This window comes from Peromyscus eremicus, chromosome 8a (genome assembly GCF_949786415.1).
Source record: "Peromyscus eremicus chromosome 8a, PerEre_H2_v1, whole genome shotgun sequence".
Lineage (NCBI taxonomy): Eukaryota > Metazoa > Chordata > Mammalia > Rodentia > Cricetidae > Peromyscus > Peromyscus eremicus.
Window position 1 is genome coordinate 92,013,036 of NC_081423.1, and position 19,003 is coordinate 92,032,038.

The following is a 19,003-nucleotide window of genomic DNA, read 5'->3' on the forward strand; positions in this document are numbered from 1 at the left end:
CCTTTAAGATTAGCTCTTGAAAAAAAAATAAAATAAAATAAAAGATGAGCTCTTGATTATTTTTCATACTATTTTATATTATTTCAATTTTTAAATGTTTGTTTCGGCTGCTTCCTTCTGTTGTTTGTGCCAAAAACAAACAAACAAGAATAAACTCATTAACACAAAAGACGCTGAGCTATTTTTAAATGGGTGGGAATGACTGAGAAGATTTCTTGAAGGTTTTAATGAAGCAAAGAACAGAAAAAATAACATCTGTAACATTTAGTTTTTTTTAAACCGGACTTCATTCTGTAGTTCAGGCTGGTATTGGACTCATGGCAAGGCTGTAAGTTCTTAGTGGAACAGTGAAATTAAAAGTGTAACTTTGAAATAAGCATGGAGGCCCTTAAAGACACTCAAAGTGGAGCTGTTATATGTGTAAAAAAGCTGCAGTTCGTGCCAGGACTCTGGATCTACATGTCATAGAGATGCTTGAACACCTATGTTTACTGCAGCATTATTCACACTAGTTGGAGGTAGAGCCTGTCTGAGCATCTACCAACAGGTGAGTAGATGCACTTACATACAGTGAAGTTTTATTCAGCCATAAAGAAAAAGAATTGTTGTAGTTTGAAGGAAAATGAATACAATAGCTCATCATATTAAACAAAATGAGTCAAACTCAGGACAAATGATCATATTCCTCTCATTCATAGAACCTAGATTTTATATAAATACATAAAACCATATATACATATAAGTGAATGACATGAATAGAAAAAGACTGAATAGGGATAATAGGAGGGGAGAGGGGGAAAGGATGGGAGAAATATGGTCAAAGTACACAACAGGCTTGATTGAATGTTTTTATTAAATCCATCACTATATACAAGGAATATATACCAATAAAATTATATTTTTAGAAAATGTAGGTCTTATTTAATAAAGATTAATCCATTGATGCTTGGAAATTAGCATATGAGCTTGTGTCATTCATTTCGCTTTTTCTATATGTGCCCCTTGGGTCTAATGACATATAGCAATATCTACATGAATATATATTTCTTAATGGCAAAGTTACCTGAATGGTCTTTGTGTTCTTTTACTTGAGGGATCCTCTGACCCCAAGAAAATTTCAAATGATATGAGAATGTGTCCTTAAAGATGACTCTCACCGCATCTATTGAGTAATTTAAGTCTAGTTCGTTCATACATTTTTCATCAGGACATGCCACGATTCTTCTTCCTGCCGTGTGAAGAAAGGGAATAATAGTTGAGTAAGATTCCTATGTGGTCCAATGACAGCATACCAGATTTAAGTGCATTGAGGTAATTTCATGTTCAAGTTATTTCTTCCCTAATACACTCACACTTAGAATGAAGTGGGATATTTCTAATTTTCTAATCAAACTGAAAATATTCTATGGCAAACACACTTTTTTTTAAGATTTATATATCTTGCGTATGAATGTTTTGCCTGCATGCATGTGTTTGTGCCGGTGCAGAGGAAATCAGAAGGTTTCAAAGTCCCTGGAACTGGAGTTATGGATGGTTATGAGCCACAAGGTGTGGCTGGGAATCAAACCCAGTTCCTCTACAAAGAGCGACAAGTGGTATTTACCACTGAACCATCTATCCAGCCCCTGGCAGATAATCTTATTGAAAAATATTTCATATCTCTCTAAAGAATTTAGCCAATAATTTAAGCTATAATGAACAAGGAAACCCACAGAAACAACTAACCTGGGCTCAGAGGAGCTAACAGACTCTGGATCTACAGGTAGGGAGCCTTCATGGGACTGACCTAGGCCTTCTACATATATGTGACAGTTGTATAGCTTGGTCTATTTGTGGGACTCCTAGCAGTGGGATCAAGGCCTGTCCCTAATGCTTGAATTGGCTTTTGGGAATCTATTCCTCATACTGTGTAGCCTCGCCCAGCCTTAATACAAAGGAAGGAGCTTAGTCCTACCTCAAGTTGATATGCCATGCTTTGCTGACACCCATGAGAGACCTGCCCCTTCCTGAACAGAAACAGAAGAAGAGTGGATGGGGGAGGGGAGGCAAGGGGAGGGATTAGGAGGAGAAGGGGGAGGGGAAACTGCGATTGGGATGAGTCGAGATGTAAAACAAATGGAAAAAATAATTAATTAAATTTAAAAAAGGGAAAAATTTAAACAATGATCAATTTTAAATAATAGCAATACTAATCCATCCATTTCAATGCACACACAGACAGACCTGTCTGATAAGAGAATACACTATTTTCGTTTGGCAATGGTGCCATGTGATCAAACAGACAAGGTAATATACAACTGTTAAATCTAAATGCTGTTTACTTAAGTGACCATTTATTCTAACTCATATAGTGGCAGTGGCTGCTATTTATCCCAGGCCAGATAACCCTCATAATTTTGCAGTCTTGATTTTATTATGCACATATTCTTGGTACAATTCAACATGTTCCTTGTAATGCAGCAGATTTCTTGAGGTTCAATAGCTGTATTAGAGGCTTTTAATCAGACTCGGGTATGATCCTTTTAGCCAGACTACAGGAGGTAATGTGTTGCTAGATTAGAAGCCAAATCATTTCTTTTTTAAAAAAAAAAATTATATATTTTTTAAAAAGTTTTTTTTTTTTCATTTTACATACCAATCCTACTTCCATCTCCCTTCCCTGCTCTTACCTCTCCCACGCATCTTCCCATCCCTCCCCCCATCCACTCCTCAGAGAGGGTAAGTCCTCCCTCAGGGAGTCAACAAAGTATGGCATACTAAATTGAGGCAGGACCAAGCCCCTACCCGCTGTGTCAAGGCTGAGCAAGGTATCCCACCCTAGGGAATGTGTTCCAAAAAGCCAGTTCATGCACCCGGGATAAGTCCTGGTCCCATTGTCAGGGACTCTCCAAATATCTAGCCACATAAGTGTCACCCACATTCGGAGGACCTAGTTTGGTCCCATGCATGTTCCCCAGCTGACAGGCCAGAGTCCATGAGCTCCCACCAGCTTGGGTTATCTGTCTCTGTGGTTCTCCCCATCAAGATCTTGACCTCACTTGCTCCTGTGATCCCTCCTCCCATCTCTTCAACTGAAGCCTAGGAGCTCAGCCCAGTGCTTGGTTGTGGATCACTGCATCTGCTTCCATCAGTTACTGGATGAAGGTTCTATGATGACAATTAGGGTAGTCAGTAATATGATTATAGGGGAAGGTAAGTTCAGGCACCCTCTCCATTATTGCTAGGAGTCTTAGCTGGGGTCATCCTTGTGGATTCCTGGGGATTTTCCTAGCCTCAAGTTTCTCCCTAACCCCATAATGGCTCCCTCTACCAAAACATCTCCTTCACTGCTCCCCTCTCCAATCCTCCCTCCAGTAGGCCATCTCAGTCCCTCCTGTTCCCATCCCTCATCCCTTCCCTTCTAACTCTTCTCCCAGTTTACCCAGGAGATCTAAACTATTTTCCCTTCCTGGGACACTTCATGTGTGACCCTCTTAGGATCCTCCTTTTTACCTAGTTAGAAGCTCCTAATTTCTGATGGTCTCTTTGGGGGACTATTAGCTGCCATCACTGCTAAATAACTAGATCCATCCACTCAGTGGGAGTTTCAAAACTGTGATATTCTATTTCTATGGGGTTTTTTTATTTACTAGCAGAAAACATTTATAAAATAATGGTTTCTATTGTCTATCTGGTTGTGTAATAACAGCATAGGTCACCTAGGGTTCATGCTGCTATTTCCTCTTAATTTAAAAAATTTCACTATAAGAGCTCATTTTTTATCATCTTCTAATAAAAAAAGTCAGATATTTCTTTCCACTTCATGCTGAAAATACAGACTTAAAATATCTATTTGTTGAGATCTGGATCATCATATGAGTAGAAGCCCAATTTATGCCAAATTGGCTGCCAGGTCCTTTTGACCTAACTATTAGTTCCGGTGGTTTCTTAGCTATCTGGAAAGACAAGGACTCTCACTCCACAAAATTCCTAGCCTAGACTGTTGCCTCTCCTTTCTTCCACACTGAGACTTGCTGGTTTCAAAGTCATAAGAGGAGAGAATGAGACTATTCCCTGGGTATCTATTTGATCTCCCTACTTCACATATCGAGCGCCTCAGAACTGTATTCTCGGACTATCTACCAGTACAATTACTAAAAACTGTTTTAGTTGATGTTCTGTATCCATATTAGCTCAAAGGGGAGTCTCCTCAGAGTCTCCATGTGTTCCATGACTTCTTTGCTATTGTACTGACCCCAAGGAAAGATGTCATGCCACTCTGGGGGCCTTAAGCGCTTCCCCCTCCATCAATTACATCATGAAATACAAAGAACACTCTGTCATCTACTTCTGTTGTAAACACTGCCTATGGGTTCTGACACTGCTACTCACTTTCTCCCTTTTTTAGTATATTTGGAAGTACTAAAAAGTCAGGCTGCCACTGCCAATGAATATCCCCAGAATCTTGCAAAATCATACATCTAAATAATCCAGGACTCATCGCATTTTGATATGCTTTATAAAAAACATTAACCCTCTTTGAAGTACAATTGCTCAAATATGTTACTGGAGTAAGATATCCTTCTTGATATCACAAAAATAATACCCATCAATGTTGTTAATCAACTCTAGAAATGCCAACATTTAACACATTTGTTTTTCTAGAAAATCCTAAAAGTAAATTCGTGTATGTTGAAAGTAAGGAAATTATTCCATGAACTGCCACAAAACATACCTTTCATGAATGGAGATGATGCCACTTTGTACATTATCTCATAGATAGTTTCAGACTCAGGGGCAAATGCAATCATATAATTAGAATCATTAAAACTATCAACACGTCCCAGATCCATTTCAGGAATTTGAGGAGCATCATGAACTTGATGTAAATTGGAGGACAATCGGTATGCAAGCAATATTAGAAGAAATGAGAAAAACCATTCCTACATAGTAACGAGAGAAAAAGGAACACCAGGTTTTCTACCACAGACAATTGAAACAATGTCAACCCGTCATACTGCCATGTGTTCTCTCCACTCTATTTGTTCTCTCCCATTTTAATGTAATTGACTTTACTTCTGTTCTCTATAGATCCATTCCATTTATGTGCAGTGCACAGAAGAGGGAGTCAGATCCCCTGGAACTGGAGTTAACAGATGGCTGTGAGCAACTGTGTGGTGCTGGGAATCAAACCTAGGTCCTCTGCAGGAGCACCCAGTGCTCTTAACGACTGAGCCAGCCCTTCAGCTCCTACTTTCGTTCTTTTGTCTGCACATTTTGTGACACGTGCGTTGTTCACCAAGACAGAGTGTAACAGCAGGTCCAATGATAACTGAAAATGTTTTCTTATTCAACAATGCAAGGCCGGATGCTTGTCAACTCTAATGAAAGTCTCTTCAGACCCTTCAGAAACCACCTGTCCACAGGAATGGACCACTAGCTTGAACCTGAGAAGGCAGGTGGCATGGGATAGGGAAGTACTTCCATCCACAGAAGCAAGGCCTCATTTTGTTCTCCAGCTGCCTACACATGGAAGAAGCAGCAAAATACTGCTCATCAAAAGAATTTTAAAGTACTTTATGACAGTCACTGCATTTTAGAACTGTAGATACAACAGAACATGTCTGAAGCCCAGTGCCAAGAATTCATTTTATCATCTTAGTTTGAATTCAAAGAGAGAACTCTAATTAAACTCAGTGGCTCACACACACAGAGAGGATAAAAGCAGAATGGGCACATGTGAGATGAAGGATTCTAGTGAAAGAGGATAATGATGATTAAAAGTAACTAAAAGACATTATATAAATGCATGAAACTGTCAACTGTAAATTTTATTCATTTATTTACTTATTTACTTACTTATTTATTCTTCTCTCATGGTATACCACATTCATCATACACAACTTTAGCTGTGTATATATATATGTACATATATGTATGCATAGAGTTTAAAAGAGTAAACGTTTGGAAGTATAACAATTACTTAAAGTAGGTTCTCAGCTTCTCTATTAATGTTTTTATGACCATTGGTTTATGCTTAAGGCTCTTCCATATTTTATTCATTTACAATCTAAAACATTCATCAAATATTTCTTGGATGAATACCCACACTATTCACAGAATCAGACATTAATTTGCTAATTCTTTTAATGAGTGACTTTAATTTGTGTTTATCATGAATTCTACAGGAAACATATCTAATCATTGTTAAAACAAAAAGAATAGTAGTGCAATAAAAATAAAGGCCCCAATATCATTTTTTCTGTTTAATTATAAGCACATTATTGCTCTCAGATTGACCTTGTAGCTACAATATAATTGTTGAGAAGAACATGATAACTACATGAGTATCTTTCCACAGTTTTATAATTTCTTTGTGGTGGGTACTTTTTTCTCCCAGCAAAATACCATTCTCTTTTTAAAAACCATTAAATTTTTATGACATTTTAAATTATGTATGTGTTTGAGTTTTAAAAGACAAAAATTATATTCATTTATGTGTACAATGTATTTCAATATAGGTATGCATTGTGGGATGGTTAAACAGAGCTAATTATATATCGCTTGCATGTCATTTGATGAAATCACGTGGATTGAATCTTTTTAAATACGAAGAAAAATCAGCATTATATTATTGCACACAACTATGTGCACACTCTGCTAAGCACATCATCTACATCATTGTAATCTATATTTATTATTATTTAGAAATGATCACAATCTTTCATTTTGTATACACCATCACTCTTTCATATATTCATGATAATATGCAATAAATATTTTTAAAGTATCCACTGTGTTTCACACTTCTGCCCTACAGGACTGTATATATTTAACCTGAAATCCTTTCCTTAAAACCACTTTTTCGTGAGACATTTATCCATGTTAACGTCTAAACATTAAGTTTGCTTCCTTCTGTGTTTGAGAATACACACTGGTTTAAACCTCAGTAAGTGAATTATTCTTGTCCTGTTGATGTCACACAGAGTTCTGAGAATTGTTTTGGGCATGGAAATGTAGAGAAAGGAGAGAGCGCCAATGGTAGTTCTTTGTGAAAGGCTTTTTTCATTTTTTTAAACCTTAGGTTACACTCTGAAGTAATTATGAATTAATTACTTTGAGTGTCTATGCCTTCATGAGACCCAAATTAAACCAGATGTTAATTACTATCTCTGTACAGCTTCGTGTTATAGGGAATATCTGAATGTGAGTTCTTTTAAAAATGTTTCTAGTAAGATATTTAATGCTACATATTTAAATTTTTCATTTGAAAAAAATAGTAGCAAAGTCCAGGACTTGAAAATCTCTAGCCTATTAATTATATCTGGGATATATAAAAAATCATTGATTAATTACTGTGTTGACATCACTGTGAAAAGACCTTTTCCTTTCTACATAGGAGAACATAGATCGTGAACCATACCATCAACGTCTCTCTTCTCATCCTGCACTTCTTGAGCCAGTTCTTGCAGAGAAGAGCCCACATTTGCTGACCCACTCCTAAGTGTCTCTTCCTCATTTTGACTTGTTTGTTTTTCTTAAGGATGCAAAGGAAGTAAATGTGGAAGTCTGAAATAGAAAACATTGTGCAATCAAACCAAAAGGAAACATTTTAACAGCTGCTTCCACTTATATGCCTCCAGAAGAAGGGTTCCAAACACAGAAAACAGAGGAAAGGAAGGAAAATGTGAGATGGCAGAATCGATTGAAAAAATAAAAAAGGAAAACAGTTATGAGAGAGAGTCTTTTCTTCGATGGAATGACCTTTCAGAGATTACTAATGTCACATGGTGCTGTCCCCATGAAACTTGGCAGCTAAGCAGACCAAGCTGGTAGAAGTCTCCTGCTATCCTGTCCGTTAGTTAGTTATTACTAATTACCAGTAGCTATTACTAGTTACCAGTAGTTGCTACTAATTACTAGTAGTTATTACTAATTACTAAGTTACTACTCAGCAGAACCCCACTACCAGTCAGTTCTGCTCCTGGGTCTGTATGCCAAGGCAAGGGATCACGAGGGAACTGTACTCAGATTCTTCCATATATAGGTCACTGTGACAGGGTGTTAGAACACACACTTACAAATACTATTCCAACCTAACTCTGTAGGAATCAGAAGCAATGGACTGATACTCATGGCTCAATATAAGAAATCTTAAATAACATGGTGTCAACTAAATCTTAAAAAAAAAAGGAAGGAGGAAAGAAGAAAGAAAGAAAAGGTTGACTTATATAACAATATGATTTATATGAATTCACACCATGAGCAATACATATTTCTAAATAGATTCTGGAACTAAAAGATCATTATCAAATACAATTTAAAAAGATTATTTTAGGCAGTGGGAAATAGGAATGGAGGTCAGGTGTGAAATGGGACTTTTGACTCAAAGGAAATAAATAAACAAAAAGAAAAGATAGGCACTTTGTATGTCATGAACTCAAGACAATGATTAACTCAACCCTTTATTGACCCTTCACTGAAAAACTCCTAGGAAAACCAAAAAAAAAAAAAAAAAAACAAAAAAAAAAAACAAAAAAAAACCCCCCGAAAACCACAGGTCAATAGCATCTAAGCCCAAGGGAAACAAATGGACATTCTAGATAATTTAATATTGCTTAAAGTCTTTGAATTTTCCAGCTACATAAATAAAGTCCAAGTAATAATGTCATCAGTAGGCTCTGACAGTTGGAAACTCCAATAAATACTAAACTACATTTTCAATTAGAAATCAATACTGTGGCAAGCCTGGGTATCCAAAGCATAAAGATATTTTGTCCAAGTGGCGACTCTTCTTTCTTAATTATTATATATGGAGGAAAATACTCATAAATAAGGACACTTTTATAATCTAACCACCATGCATTATTTGTTCCTGGCTGTTAAGACTTAATTATTCAGTGGTACATGTCCATGCAAAATGCTGTTTGCTCTAGCAGAATAAAATATTAAGTTAGCTTAAATTGCTCTGAATAGTAAATTGTGTAATTTTAAAAATAACAAATTGGTTATTAAAAGCCAGTAATTTCCCAGTCAGACAGTATTCCTGGTACTCAGGGACTATTGCACAAGTCAGATCATTTTATATATTTAGAATGTTAAACAGGTCAGTAGAGTATTTCCTAAGTTTTCTTGGTTAAATACTCTCAAGTCAGTTAAAAACAACTCAAAACTCATAAAATCTTGTATCTCGATGTTTACATTCCTCTGGCAGTAAACCGAAAACCACCACACACAAAAAAGAAATAAGCAATTCAAGTAACTTTGAAAACAGCAAGAGGCAAACAAGCTACATTCCTTTCCACTTACCCACTTGCCTGTTCATTATATGTGCTGTTTGTGCTAAATGCTTTAGTCATGGAGTAAAACGGAAAATTTTCAGTTTTTCCAACTGCTCTTTAGCCATGCAGTATAAAATACTCAAAGGTCTGAAAAATCAAAGTGACTTACTAGTAACTTCCTACAGTTAATGACTTCCATCGAAATGTTTGACAGGACTTTGCTGCCTTTTCTTGTCCATTGCATTTAAGTGCTAATAACCACTGTTTCAAAGTTAACTTACTGAGGGAAGTCAAAGCAGGAATCTTCAAAAAGTTCATCCACAGATCTTTGTCCTGGAGGAGAATTCACATTTCTTCGTTTTCGGATCACGGCTGCATCTTGATTTTAAGTTTACTTATGGGGAACGGTTCTGTTCCCTCTGGTTTCTGAAGAGAATTCTTCGCTAAGTTCAGACTGACTGCCAAAGTTCTGCTCACTCCTGGGCTGTTTTTTCTTCCTCTGCCTCCCGCCAGTTCCTCAGCAGGGAATTTGTGGTTGCAGATGGTTGGCTGGACATATCTGAACGTTAGCAACTATCAAACCAGGAAGAAGCTAGGCTTTTTAAAAACATTTTTATTTCTTTTAGATTAGACCCCAGTAGGAGAGTTTACTCTCAACAGAATTCTTTAAATAAAAATAGTGAAAGGCCAGTTCAGAGCAGAGCAGAGCAGAAAAGATTTTCCTAAATTACAGGAATAAACATACAAATGATGAGATGATGTCTCAAAGCCCCCCCCTAGATTTTTAAAAGCTGGATCTACACATGACAACCAAGCAATGTTTTCAGAGTAACAGGGTAAATCTGAATTTTTACTTGTATCTCGGTAGCATTGTGTGTATTCTATTTGCACCATCATTCTTAGGGCAGAAAGCAGACTACTTAGAGAGATGTTGTGTTCTCAGGCTGTGGAGAAGTCTCACTTAGTAAAGTGCTAGCTTTGCAAGGATAAGGAACTGAGTTTAATTCCCAGAACCCATGTAAAAATGTCAGGAGTGTTGGCTTAGAGATAAATTCACAGTGCTGCAAGGAGGAAGACAGGAGGTCCCCTGGGGCTTGCTGGCTAGCCTGGCTAGCCCAATTAGTGAGCTCTGTCCTGACTATTAGGAGACTTTGTCTCAAAGGAAACGGACAGTGTTTCTAAGGATAATAGTCAAGATTGTCTTCAGGTCTTTATCTGAATTATCTAAGTGCATACACATATACAATGTAACACACACACACACACACACACACACACACACACACACACACACACGGGGCATGCAGAGGAGGGAGGGGGGCGAAGGAAAATATTGACTGTTACATTAACATCAGATCCCAGGAAGCAAGTTTTTCTGTAGACAACCACTGGTTTTCAATATATCCTGTTGCCCATGTTTGCCACAGGCAATGGCTACCTTATCATGAACATCTTGTGTGCATGGAAGACAAAGTACCACACAGATACGAAATATTCCTTCAGTATTCCTTCAAGAATATTTACTTGTTTGCTAATTATATTAGATCCAGAAATTGCTCAGCAAAGTCTGTACAACCAGATTGAACTCATAGTCGGTGAGAATAACAAGTCTCCTGATTGTTTCTGTATGTCTGTTGCCTTCTGTGGAACACACATTAGCACACTTAATAACAGTGCTAATATTTCATACACAGGGACTATAATTTAGAAAATGTCTTATTTCTTAGAAATGAATGTATTTCCTCTTTTCTCAGACCCAGTTGAACTGCATACATGTAGATTTTGTCTGATAGTCTCCTTAAATATACACTGTTTCTTAAAAACATAGTATGTGAGGGACTAGAGAGATGCTCAGTGGTTAAGATCACTTTCTACTCTTTTCAGAGGACTGGTTTGGTTCCCAGCACTCACATGGCAGTTCCAGAGAGACCTGATGCCTTCTCCTGGCATCTATGGACCTTGCATGCATGTGAAGTAAAGACATATACTCAGGCCAATGACTCTCAACCTTACTAACGTTATGACCCCCAATACAATTTCTCATGCTGTGCTGACCCCCAACCATAAAATTATTTCTGTTGTTACTTCATGCGGGGCGTTTTCCCACCAACCCCACAGCTCCCCAGAGTTTTCTTGAGTGCGAGCAGCAGGAAATATTAGATAGAAGGATTTAGGTTGTGGAGATAAACAGATAGAAAATAAAGGATAGCCTTGAGAGGGCCTGGAACCTATTCCAAGAGCCCCAACTGTCTCTGCCCCAGGGTATTTATAGAGATGCCAAGGGGTGGAGCAAAAGACTTGCCCCCCCCCCCAGCACAGCCAAGTGAGGACCATCTCAGACACCTGCACTCAGGCCTGTGGTCCTAATCATCCTCTCTATGCGGACCTGCTGGGTAAAGCACGAGGAACCTGAAAACGGGCTCCCACAACTTCATAAGTGTGATTTTTCTACTGTTATGAATCATAATGTAAATATCTGATATGCACACGACCTTAGGTGACTCCTGTGAAAGGGCCATTTGAACCCAGGAGTTACAACCCACAGGTTGAGAAGCAGTGGTTTAGGCAAAACTCCTCCAACATGTAAAATGAAAATAAGTAAATCCTTTTTTTTTTTTAAGATTTATTGATTTATTATGTGTACAGTGTTCTGTCTGTCTGCATGTATGACTGCAGGCCAGAAGAGGGTGCCAGATCTCATTACAGATGGTTGTGAGCCACCATGTGGTTGCTGGGAATTGAACTCAGGACCTCTGGAAGAGCAGTCAGTGCTCTTAACCTCTGAGCCATCTCTCCAGCCCATAAATCTTTATAGATATATATTAAAGAAATTATACTTAATTCTGTTTTATGTACTTTTCCCTGGAATATCCTTTTGATGATATATTCCAGCCCTCCACTTTTAACTTTCATTTGTTAGGTATATTTTGATCAAGCACCATTATTTTGTATGTAAGATTCCTTTTTAAGTAACATAATTAGATTTTTCCTTTTATTTAATTTGATTTTTAAATTTCACTTTTATAGAAGAAATACAAGTCAAATGGTGAATCAATTTCCTTCGCTTATTTTATTTTAAGTATATCTTAATTTTTTCCTGATGCTTTCCAGTTTTCCATTTCTGCACAGATTGTGTTTTCTCTGTTCCTTTCTGTGGATTCCTTTATACCAGATCTTGTCTAGAAAGTGCTGGATATTAATTTTGATCTATTAATGACGATCTTTAAATGTTAACAAACATACTTGAACTTCAGCTACTCCAGTGATGTAAAAATTCAACCTCTGTCTGCAGTCAGCTTTTTTCTTCACCCTTCTAGCTCCCCACAGGTTAAACATATTTGAACCTGAAACTTCACCTGTACACTTTATTCATTGTGCAGTTCCGAGCGAAGAATTTGCCCTAAACGCTTGAGTCTCCACATTTATGAGATTCAGAGCATACATGATGATATCCAAACAGGAATAATTTAAGATTTAATCCTTGGGATCTGAGGCTATAGGGGTGGCTCATGGGTTAAGAGCATTGGCTGCTCTTCCCAAGAACCTGAATTTGATTCCCAGCTCCCACATGATGACTCACAACCATCTATAACTCCAGAGCCAGGGGAACCAATGTTCTCTTCTGGCCACAGGCAACAGGCACACACACGGTACACAGACACACACCCAGGCAAGACAGTCATGCACATAAAACTTAAAAAATAATTTAAGAAATACCTTTTTGGATTTGAGGAATAAGATGGTAAAAATGGAAAAACATCAAATGTTGCTCTTGAAGTCTGTTGTTGGGTTTTGGTTATAATTAGTGTCTTCACCACAGTAAAATAACATGCAATTTTCTTGTCTCCTGCAGTTTTGCTGGTAAGAATGCATATATAAGTGCTGGAGAGATGGCTCAGAATTCAAGAATGCTTGTTGCTTTTGCAGACAACTTGAGTTCAGTTCCCTGTACTCTTGTGGGGTGTTTTGTTTTTCTTGCTAGGAAATTTAAAGATTTTTCGCTTTCACCACAGTTGTATGAAATATAACAACATGTTCAGGTATGCATTTTGTTTTGTCTTGTATGGAACTTTGTAGTCACTTACAAAGATCCTGAAGTTTGATTTGGTTTTGAGGTTCTGGGAAATTTTCAGATAAATACATTTGTCAAATATTTCTTCAGTTCTAATCTTTTTCCTGGAGATTTATTAGGTAGTGGAGACATATTATATGTCTCTATCTTTTGTCTACTTGCCTCTTAGAAATAAGAAAACAATCCTTTCACACCAAATAAGAAATCTTGAAGACATGCTTTTTGTTACGTTCCTCTCAAAGATGCCTTGATGATGGCCTGCTTGCACTGAAAATACACAAGACTTTCTTCCATCTAGTTCTGCCTTGTCTACAGCTCCAGCCACACTGGGCTATAACTGTACCAAGTTCTATTTACTTCTTTTCTTTCCTAGACTTAACTCTACAAGCTCTCCACTGGATCTCTCTTAATGACAAAGATTGAGCCCTTTGGAGTTCAGCTTTGATCATTTTTTGCCTCTAGGATGCCTCCTTACTTGAATCCTGTGAGGGGTGCATCCCACTGCCAGGTGTTCTTATGACATACAATGCGTACCATGTATAACTCATTTCTTTGTAGACTGGGCATACTCATCTCTTACCACATAGTGTAAAGATCCAGATAATGATAAAGAATGTGTAAAGGGAGCTGAAGAGATGGGTTAAGAGCACTGGCCACTCATGTAGAGGGCCTGGGTTCTGTTCCCAGCATATACATGGTTGTTTACGATGTCTTATCTTAGAGAGAGAAAGAGAGAGAGAGAGAGAGAGAGAGAGAGAGAGAGAGAGAGAGAGAATCTGTATTGTACTTACCACACAACCTAGAATATGAAAGTTGCTCATAATAAGTGTTTTGAATTTGAATGTATAGTAAAGGACATAAAGAAACAAAAGAAAAATATCTATTGTTTTCTAGAAGTATGGTTATGAGAGATTTGTGTGGCACCTAAAAACAAGTAGTTTTGGGTTCAAGAGAAGGTTCTTTGTGTGTTTTCTGTTGTTGTTAAGTGTAGGGTCTTACTAAATAACCCAGCCTTAAACTCACACCAATCTTCCAGTCTCATCCTCCCCAGTACTGCAATTATAGGTGAGAGGCACCATGCCTAGCTTGGTTTTGGCTTTTTTTAAAGATGAAGCTTAAAAGGGCAGTGAAGAGGGAGATGCAAAAAATGGGAGAAATCAAGTAACAAAGTGTTGTGTTTTTTTAAGGGGTATGGATAAATATTGCAGAAGAAACATGATGATAGTTCTACCTTGAAGAAGGGAAATATAAAGTGCCAGTGAACGCTGAAGGGATGCTAGTTAGTACGAGTAAAGTGTCTGGTGGGGAGCACTAGCTTGATTTCTCCATGCTTGATGGTATAACTCTGCAGTCTCTTCAGCAATAGTGTCTTACCATCAGGCTGTGGAGGGTAACCCTTAATACTGACAATTGTCTATAATGTTTTATCTGAGGGGGCATCTATGGGACCATTTTGGCCAACAGTTCAAAAAAATATAACCCATTTCTGGTTCTAGAGATTTTATTTGATAGCTTATGACATCTAGTCGGGCACTCTCTATCCCATTATATGGCAACTCCATTTAAGTTTTATTTGTATAAATTTATATTTTAGGAAGCATCTAATGGAAGGTTCTACACATGTTCAAGAGAAGAAAAGTAATCATTAATATCACACTCAGCTAAAACCCTGTGAGTTACAATAGGATTCTGCTTTCAAAATATACCAACCTAGTAATAGTAGCACAAATGTTATGGGAGTAACCAATCACTTTTTAAAATTGTATCTAAGGCTTGCTCCATGAGATGAAACACATACCTGACAATGTTAATGAGGCCAAGAACTTTAGACTAGATAGGTCTGCTAAATAACCATAGCAATAAAATGACTCCTGATTAGGGCCCAGGGGGAGGGGTAAATGGATCTCCCTGGGAAAGGGAAATAGAAGAGATCTCATGGGTGGACTGGGGGTGAGTGGTGATGGGAACATGAAGGATCTAGTTGGAGGGGGCGAAGGAGGGTGAGAGTATTTAGAGAGATGACTAGAAAGGGGTGGGCATTTTGAGATCAGGTAGAAATCTGATACAAGGGAAATTCCCAGGAATCTACAAGGATGACCCCAGCAAAGACTCTTAGCAATAGTGGATCCATAGCCTAAACTGGCCATATCCTATGACCAGGCAAGACTTCAGTGGAGAGGCTGGGACAATATTTGACCTACAGTGTGCCCTGCCTATGGGATGTGTCAGGGTTGGGGGAGGGTTAGGGTGGTGCAGAGATTCTGGGAGTGGCCAACCAATGACTACTAGTCCAGCCTCAGACACATGCCACAAGAGTGAGCTCACCCCTGACACTGACTGAATTGCCAGGATCTAGAGATTGGATGGCCCAGAGACCTATGATAGAACCAAACAGGACTAGAGGGAGGGAAATGTCAAAGTAATGATGGCTAACAATACTCTGCTATACTCACAGATTGGTGACTACCACAACTGTCATCAGAGAGCCTTCATCCAGTAACTAATGGATACAGATGCAGAGACCCACAGCCGAACATTAGGCTGAGCTTGAGGGATCCTACTAAAGAGAGGGAGGAATGATAGGTGCCAGAGGGGTCAAGGATGTGACAAGAAAACCTACAGAAACAACTAATTTGGGCTCATAGGAGCTCACAGAGACTGAACCGACAACCAGGGAACCTATATGGGACTGACCTAGGCCATCTACATATGTGTAACTGTTGTAGCTGGGTCTACTTGTAGGACTCTTAAGAGCAAGAGGAAGGGCTGCCCATAATGCTTTTTCTGGCTTTTGAAAACCTATTCCTCATACTGGGTTGCCTTGCCCAGCCTTAATACAAGGGGAGGAACTTAGTTCTACTGCATCTTGATATGCCATGTTTTATTGATACCCATGGAAATCCTGTCCCTTTCTGAATAGAAACAGAAGAGGAGTGGTTTGGGGGAGGCAGGCAGGTGGAGGGAAAGAATAGGAGGAGAGGAGGGAGGAGAAACTGAAGTTGGGATGTAAAAAAAAAAACCAAATACATTTAATTAAAATTAAAAAATGACTGCTAATGATATATTGCTATACCCATAACTAAGTGTATTGTTAACCGTTATCAGAGAAGCTGCTTCTTGCAGTAGATGGTAACTGACACACAGAGATGGACACAGCATACACTGAAATGCTGTAGACTTACTTAGCTGTAACCAGTCAGGAGTTGCCAGCCAGAAGCAGAGGAAGCAAGATGAGAAGGTCAGACTGAGAAAAGGTACCAAGCCAAATGGCTAAACATAGATAAGAATATGTGTTAATTTAAGTGTACGAGCTAGTTAGTGATAAGCCTGAGTTACCAGCCAAGCATTTATAATTAATATAAGTCTCTGTGTGTTTATTTGGGACTGAACAGCTGCAGACTGGGTGGGACATAAACTTCTACCTACATGTGGCACCCAAATGTTTGACAAGAATTTCCACATAAAACCTGAGAAAGCTTAAAAAAGGATTCTAAGCACACAAAAACAGAGTCAAACTCAGCTTCTTGGTAACTGCTTTTTCTCTGGTGGGCTCTGTTTGCTGGTGCCAGGCAGAGGCATGGCTCCTTTAAGAGATGGTTTCCTGACTCAGCTTTAGTGGCAAAAAACCAGGCATCTCTTCTAAGAGGCCCTGATGCCAAACACTTACATGGTGTTTATGAGCAGCCAGCTGCATGCTAATCAGTGGCAGTGGCTGCATGGACCTAAAACCTCCCCGGAGTTAGGGGCAATACATGTGGCTCCTGCCAGTACCTCTGTCGTGAAGCTAGACTCTCAGGAAGCCAAGGAATGGGGCGGAGCTAATGCTTTAATCCTAGACATATCTGCTTAGCAAACCATTCTTGTGGTCAGAAAAAGATAGAATATGCAGTAAAGACAGATTCAGACAAAAAAAAATAAAAATAAAATAAACAAACCAAAAAATAAACAAAGCAAAAAAACCTCTAAATGGTTCACAATGCATTTAAAAATAAATGTAGGCTTGGAAGAGAAAAGAGAAGGTATAGACAGTCATAAAAAAGAAATATATAGTTTTAGAATAATAAAGTCCTTACAAAGGGAGTAAAGAAATATAAAAAGAGCCATGTAAGACGGAAAATACACAGAGTCTGGATAATGTATATTATTATGCTGTCTTTAAATTGTTTGACAACTGAGAAAGGAGCAAAAGCTAAGAGACATTTCATTATAAATGTTCCTGGATTAATCCAACCTACATATTTTGAAAATGCCTTGACTTCAAAATTTAAGTCAAAAGATGTGTTACTTTAGAGAAGAGGTTATGCTTTTATTTCCACAGGAAATGAGATGCTGTGGATTCATTCTGTGTTAAGAAAAATCGGGTTTGATCGAGGAAGGTCCCTGAAAAATCTCCAATGGTAATGGATGACCCAGATGATCCAATGTTTCAGAGCACCTCTGTTATAGTTTCCTCTGAGTTCTGCATCCAGAACAGCTTCAAGGTGACTGACTTAGATGATCCAGCCTCACAGAATACTCCAGTCAGGACTTGACCATAATCCTAAATTTTCTCAGGGTCCCCATAAGATTAACAGTGCCCCCAATCAACAGGAAGTAGCCTAGAAAACTATTCCCACATTCCCAAAAAAATGGATTACAGATGTTTGTCTTTGTTTAGGGGGTTTGGTTATGAATTATTATTGGTCATAGTAAATCTCTTTCTAAATGAAGAAAGGGTGATATAATATAGAAATGAAGGGGAGAAGGGGGTAGATTATTAAATCTATTTTAATCCAAAAAACAACTGTTTATCTTACATATTTTACATCAATATAGATTTTGGTTTATTGATAAAGTTAATTTTATTATACTGTATGTATATTTCTACTTTTGTTTAGGGTATTATGTTTATGCAGCTCATTTAAAAATGTAATATATAATTAAGAAATACAACTTAATAGTCATCTTAATAGTAAAACTTATAGTCATGTTAGGTTTTCTAGGTATAGATATATTTCAGATAGATAGGCAACCTTCAAACACTTCAAAGACCTACAAAATATGGTATTTAAAATGTTTTAAGAACTTAGACTTTTCTTGACAGTGAGACACATCTGCTCCTGGCAGAACCAATCACTTCAAAGAGGATGACAATCATCAAAGAAACTCCATATGGAGTTTATTTTCTTTATGGCAAAAGCTAGCCATGTGGGCAAAGAAACTGCCCTTGCCTTGACTGCTGACGGTATTATGTACAAATTGGACAAGCAGAAAACAAAAGAGACTGCAGAACTTTGGCAAGACAAGGTGGGACAGTCCTTCAAAAATCCTGATTCACAGATAAGTCTGTCAAATATGCTAGGCCTCTAGGCTGAAGATGGATGCCCCAACATTGCGGAGCAACTTTGGATGACTGTCCAGGCAGCCTGATGTCCCTGTCATTAGGTAACATTACATCCTTCTGGAGTCTTTGATGGAGTTGAAGACTAGATCGTTATAGTTTTCTTTAGTTATAATAAAAGATAAATTAGATACAAAACTTTAGACTCACCAAGATAAGATAGAAAATTAAGTATTTTCTCTAATTTTGCCAAATGCTAATAGATTAGATAGTGTTACTACAATTCTTACTGAGTAACTGTTTTGTTGTATATAATTTTACTATTTTAAAGTTAAAATTTTTTTAATTAGA

At 37.9% G+C, this 19,003-nt stretch overlaps 1 protein-coding gene across 1 annotated transcript in view; it reads right to left on the reverse strand.

Annotated features, from left to right (window-relative positions):
• Positions 1-9,821, reverse strand: part of Abca9 (ATP binding cassette subfamily A member 9) — a 72,046-nt gene extending 62,225 nt beyond the window's left edge. The window contains exons 1-4 of the mRNA XM_059272042.1: positions 9,542-9,821; positions 7,403-7,548; positions 4,715-4,922; positions 1,064-1,228 (exon numbers count right to left, since the gene is read on the reverse strand). Of these exons, the coding sequence (XP_059128025.1) occupies positions 1,064-1,228; positions 4,715-4,922; positions 7,403-7,548; positions 9,542-9,578 (556 nt within the window). The 5' untranslated portion in view covers positions 9,579-9,821. The remainder of the gene's footprint in view (positions 1-1,063; positions 1,229-4,714; positions 4,923-7,402; positions 7,549-9,541) is intronic.
• Between the last annotated feature and the right edge of the window lie 9,182 nt (positions 9,822-19,003).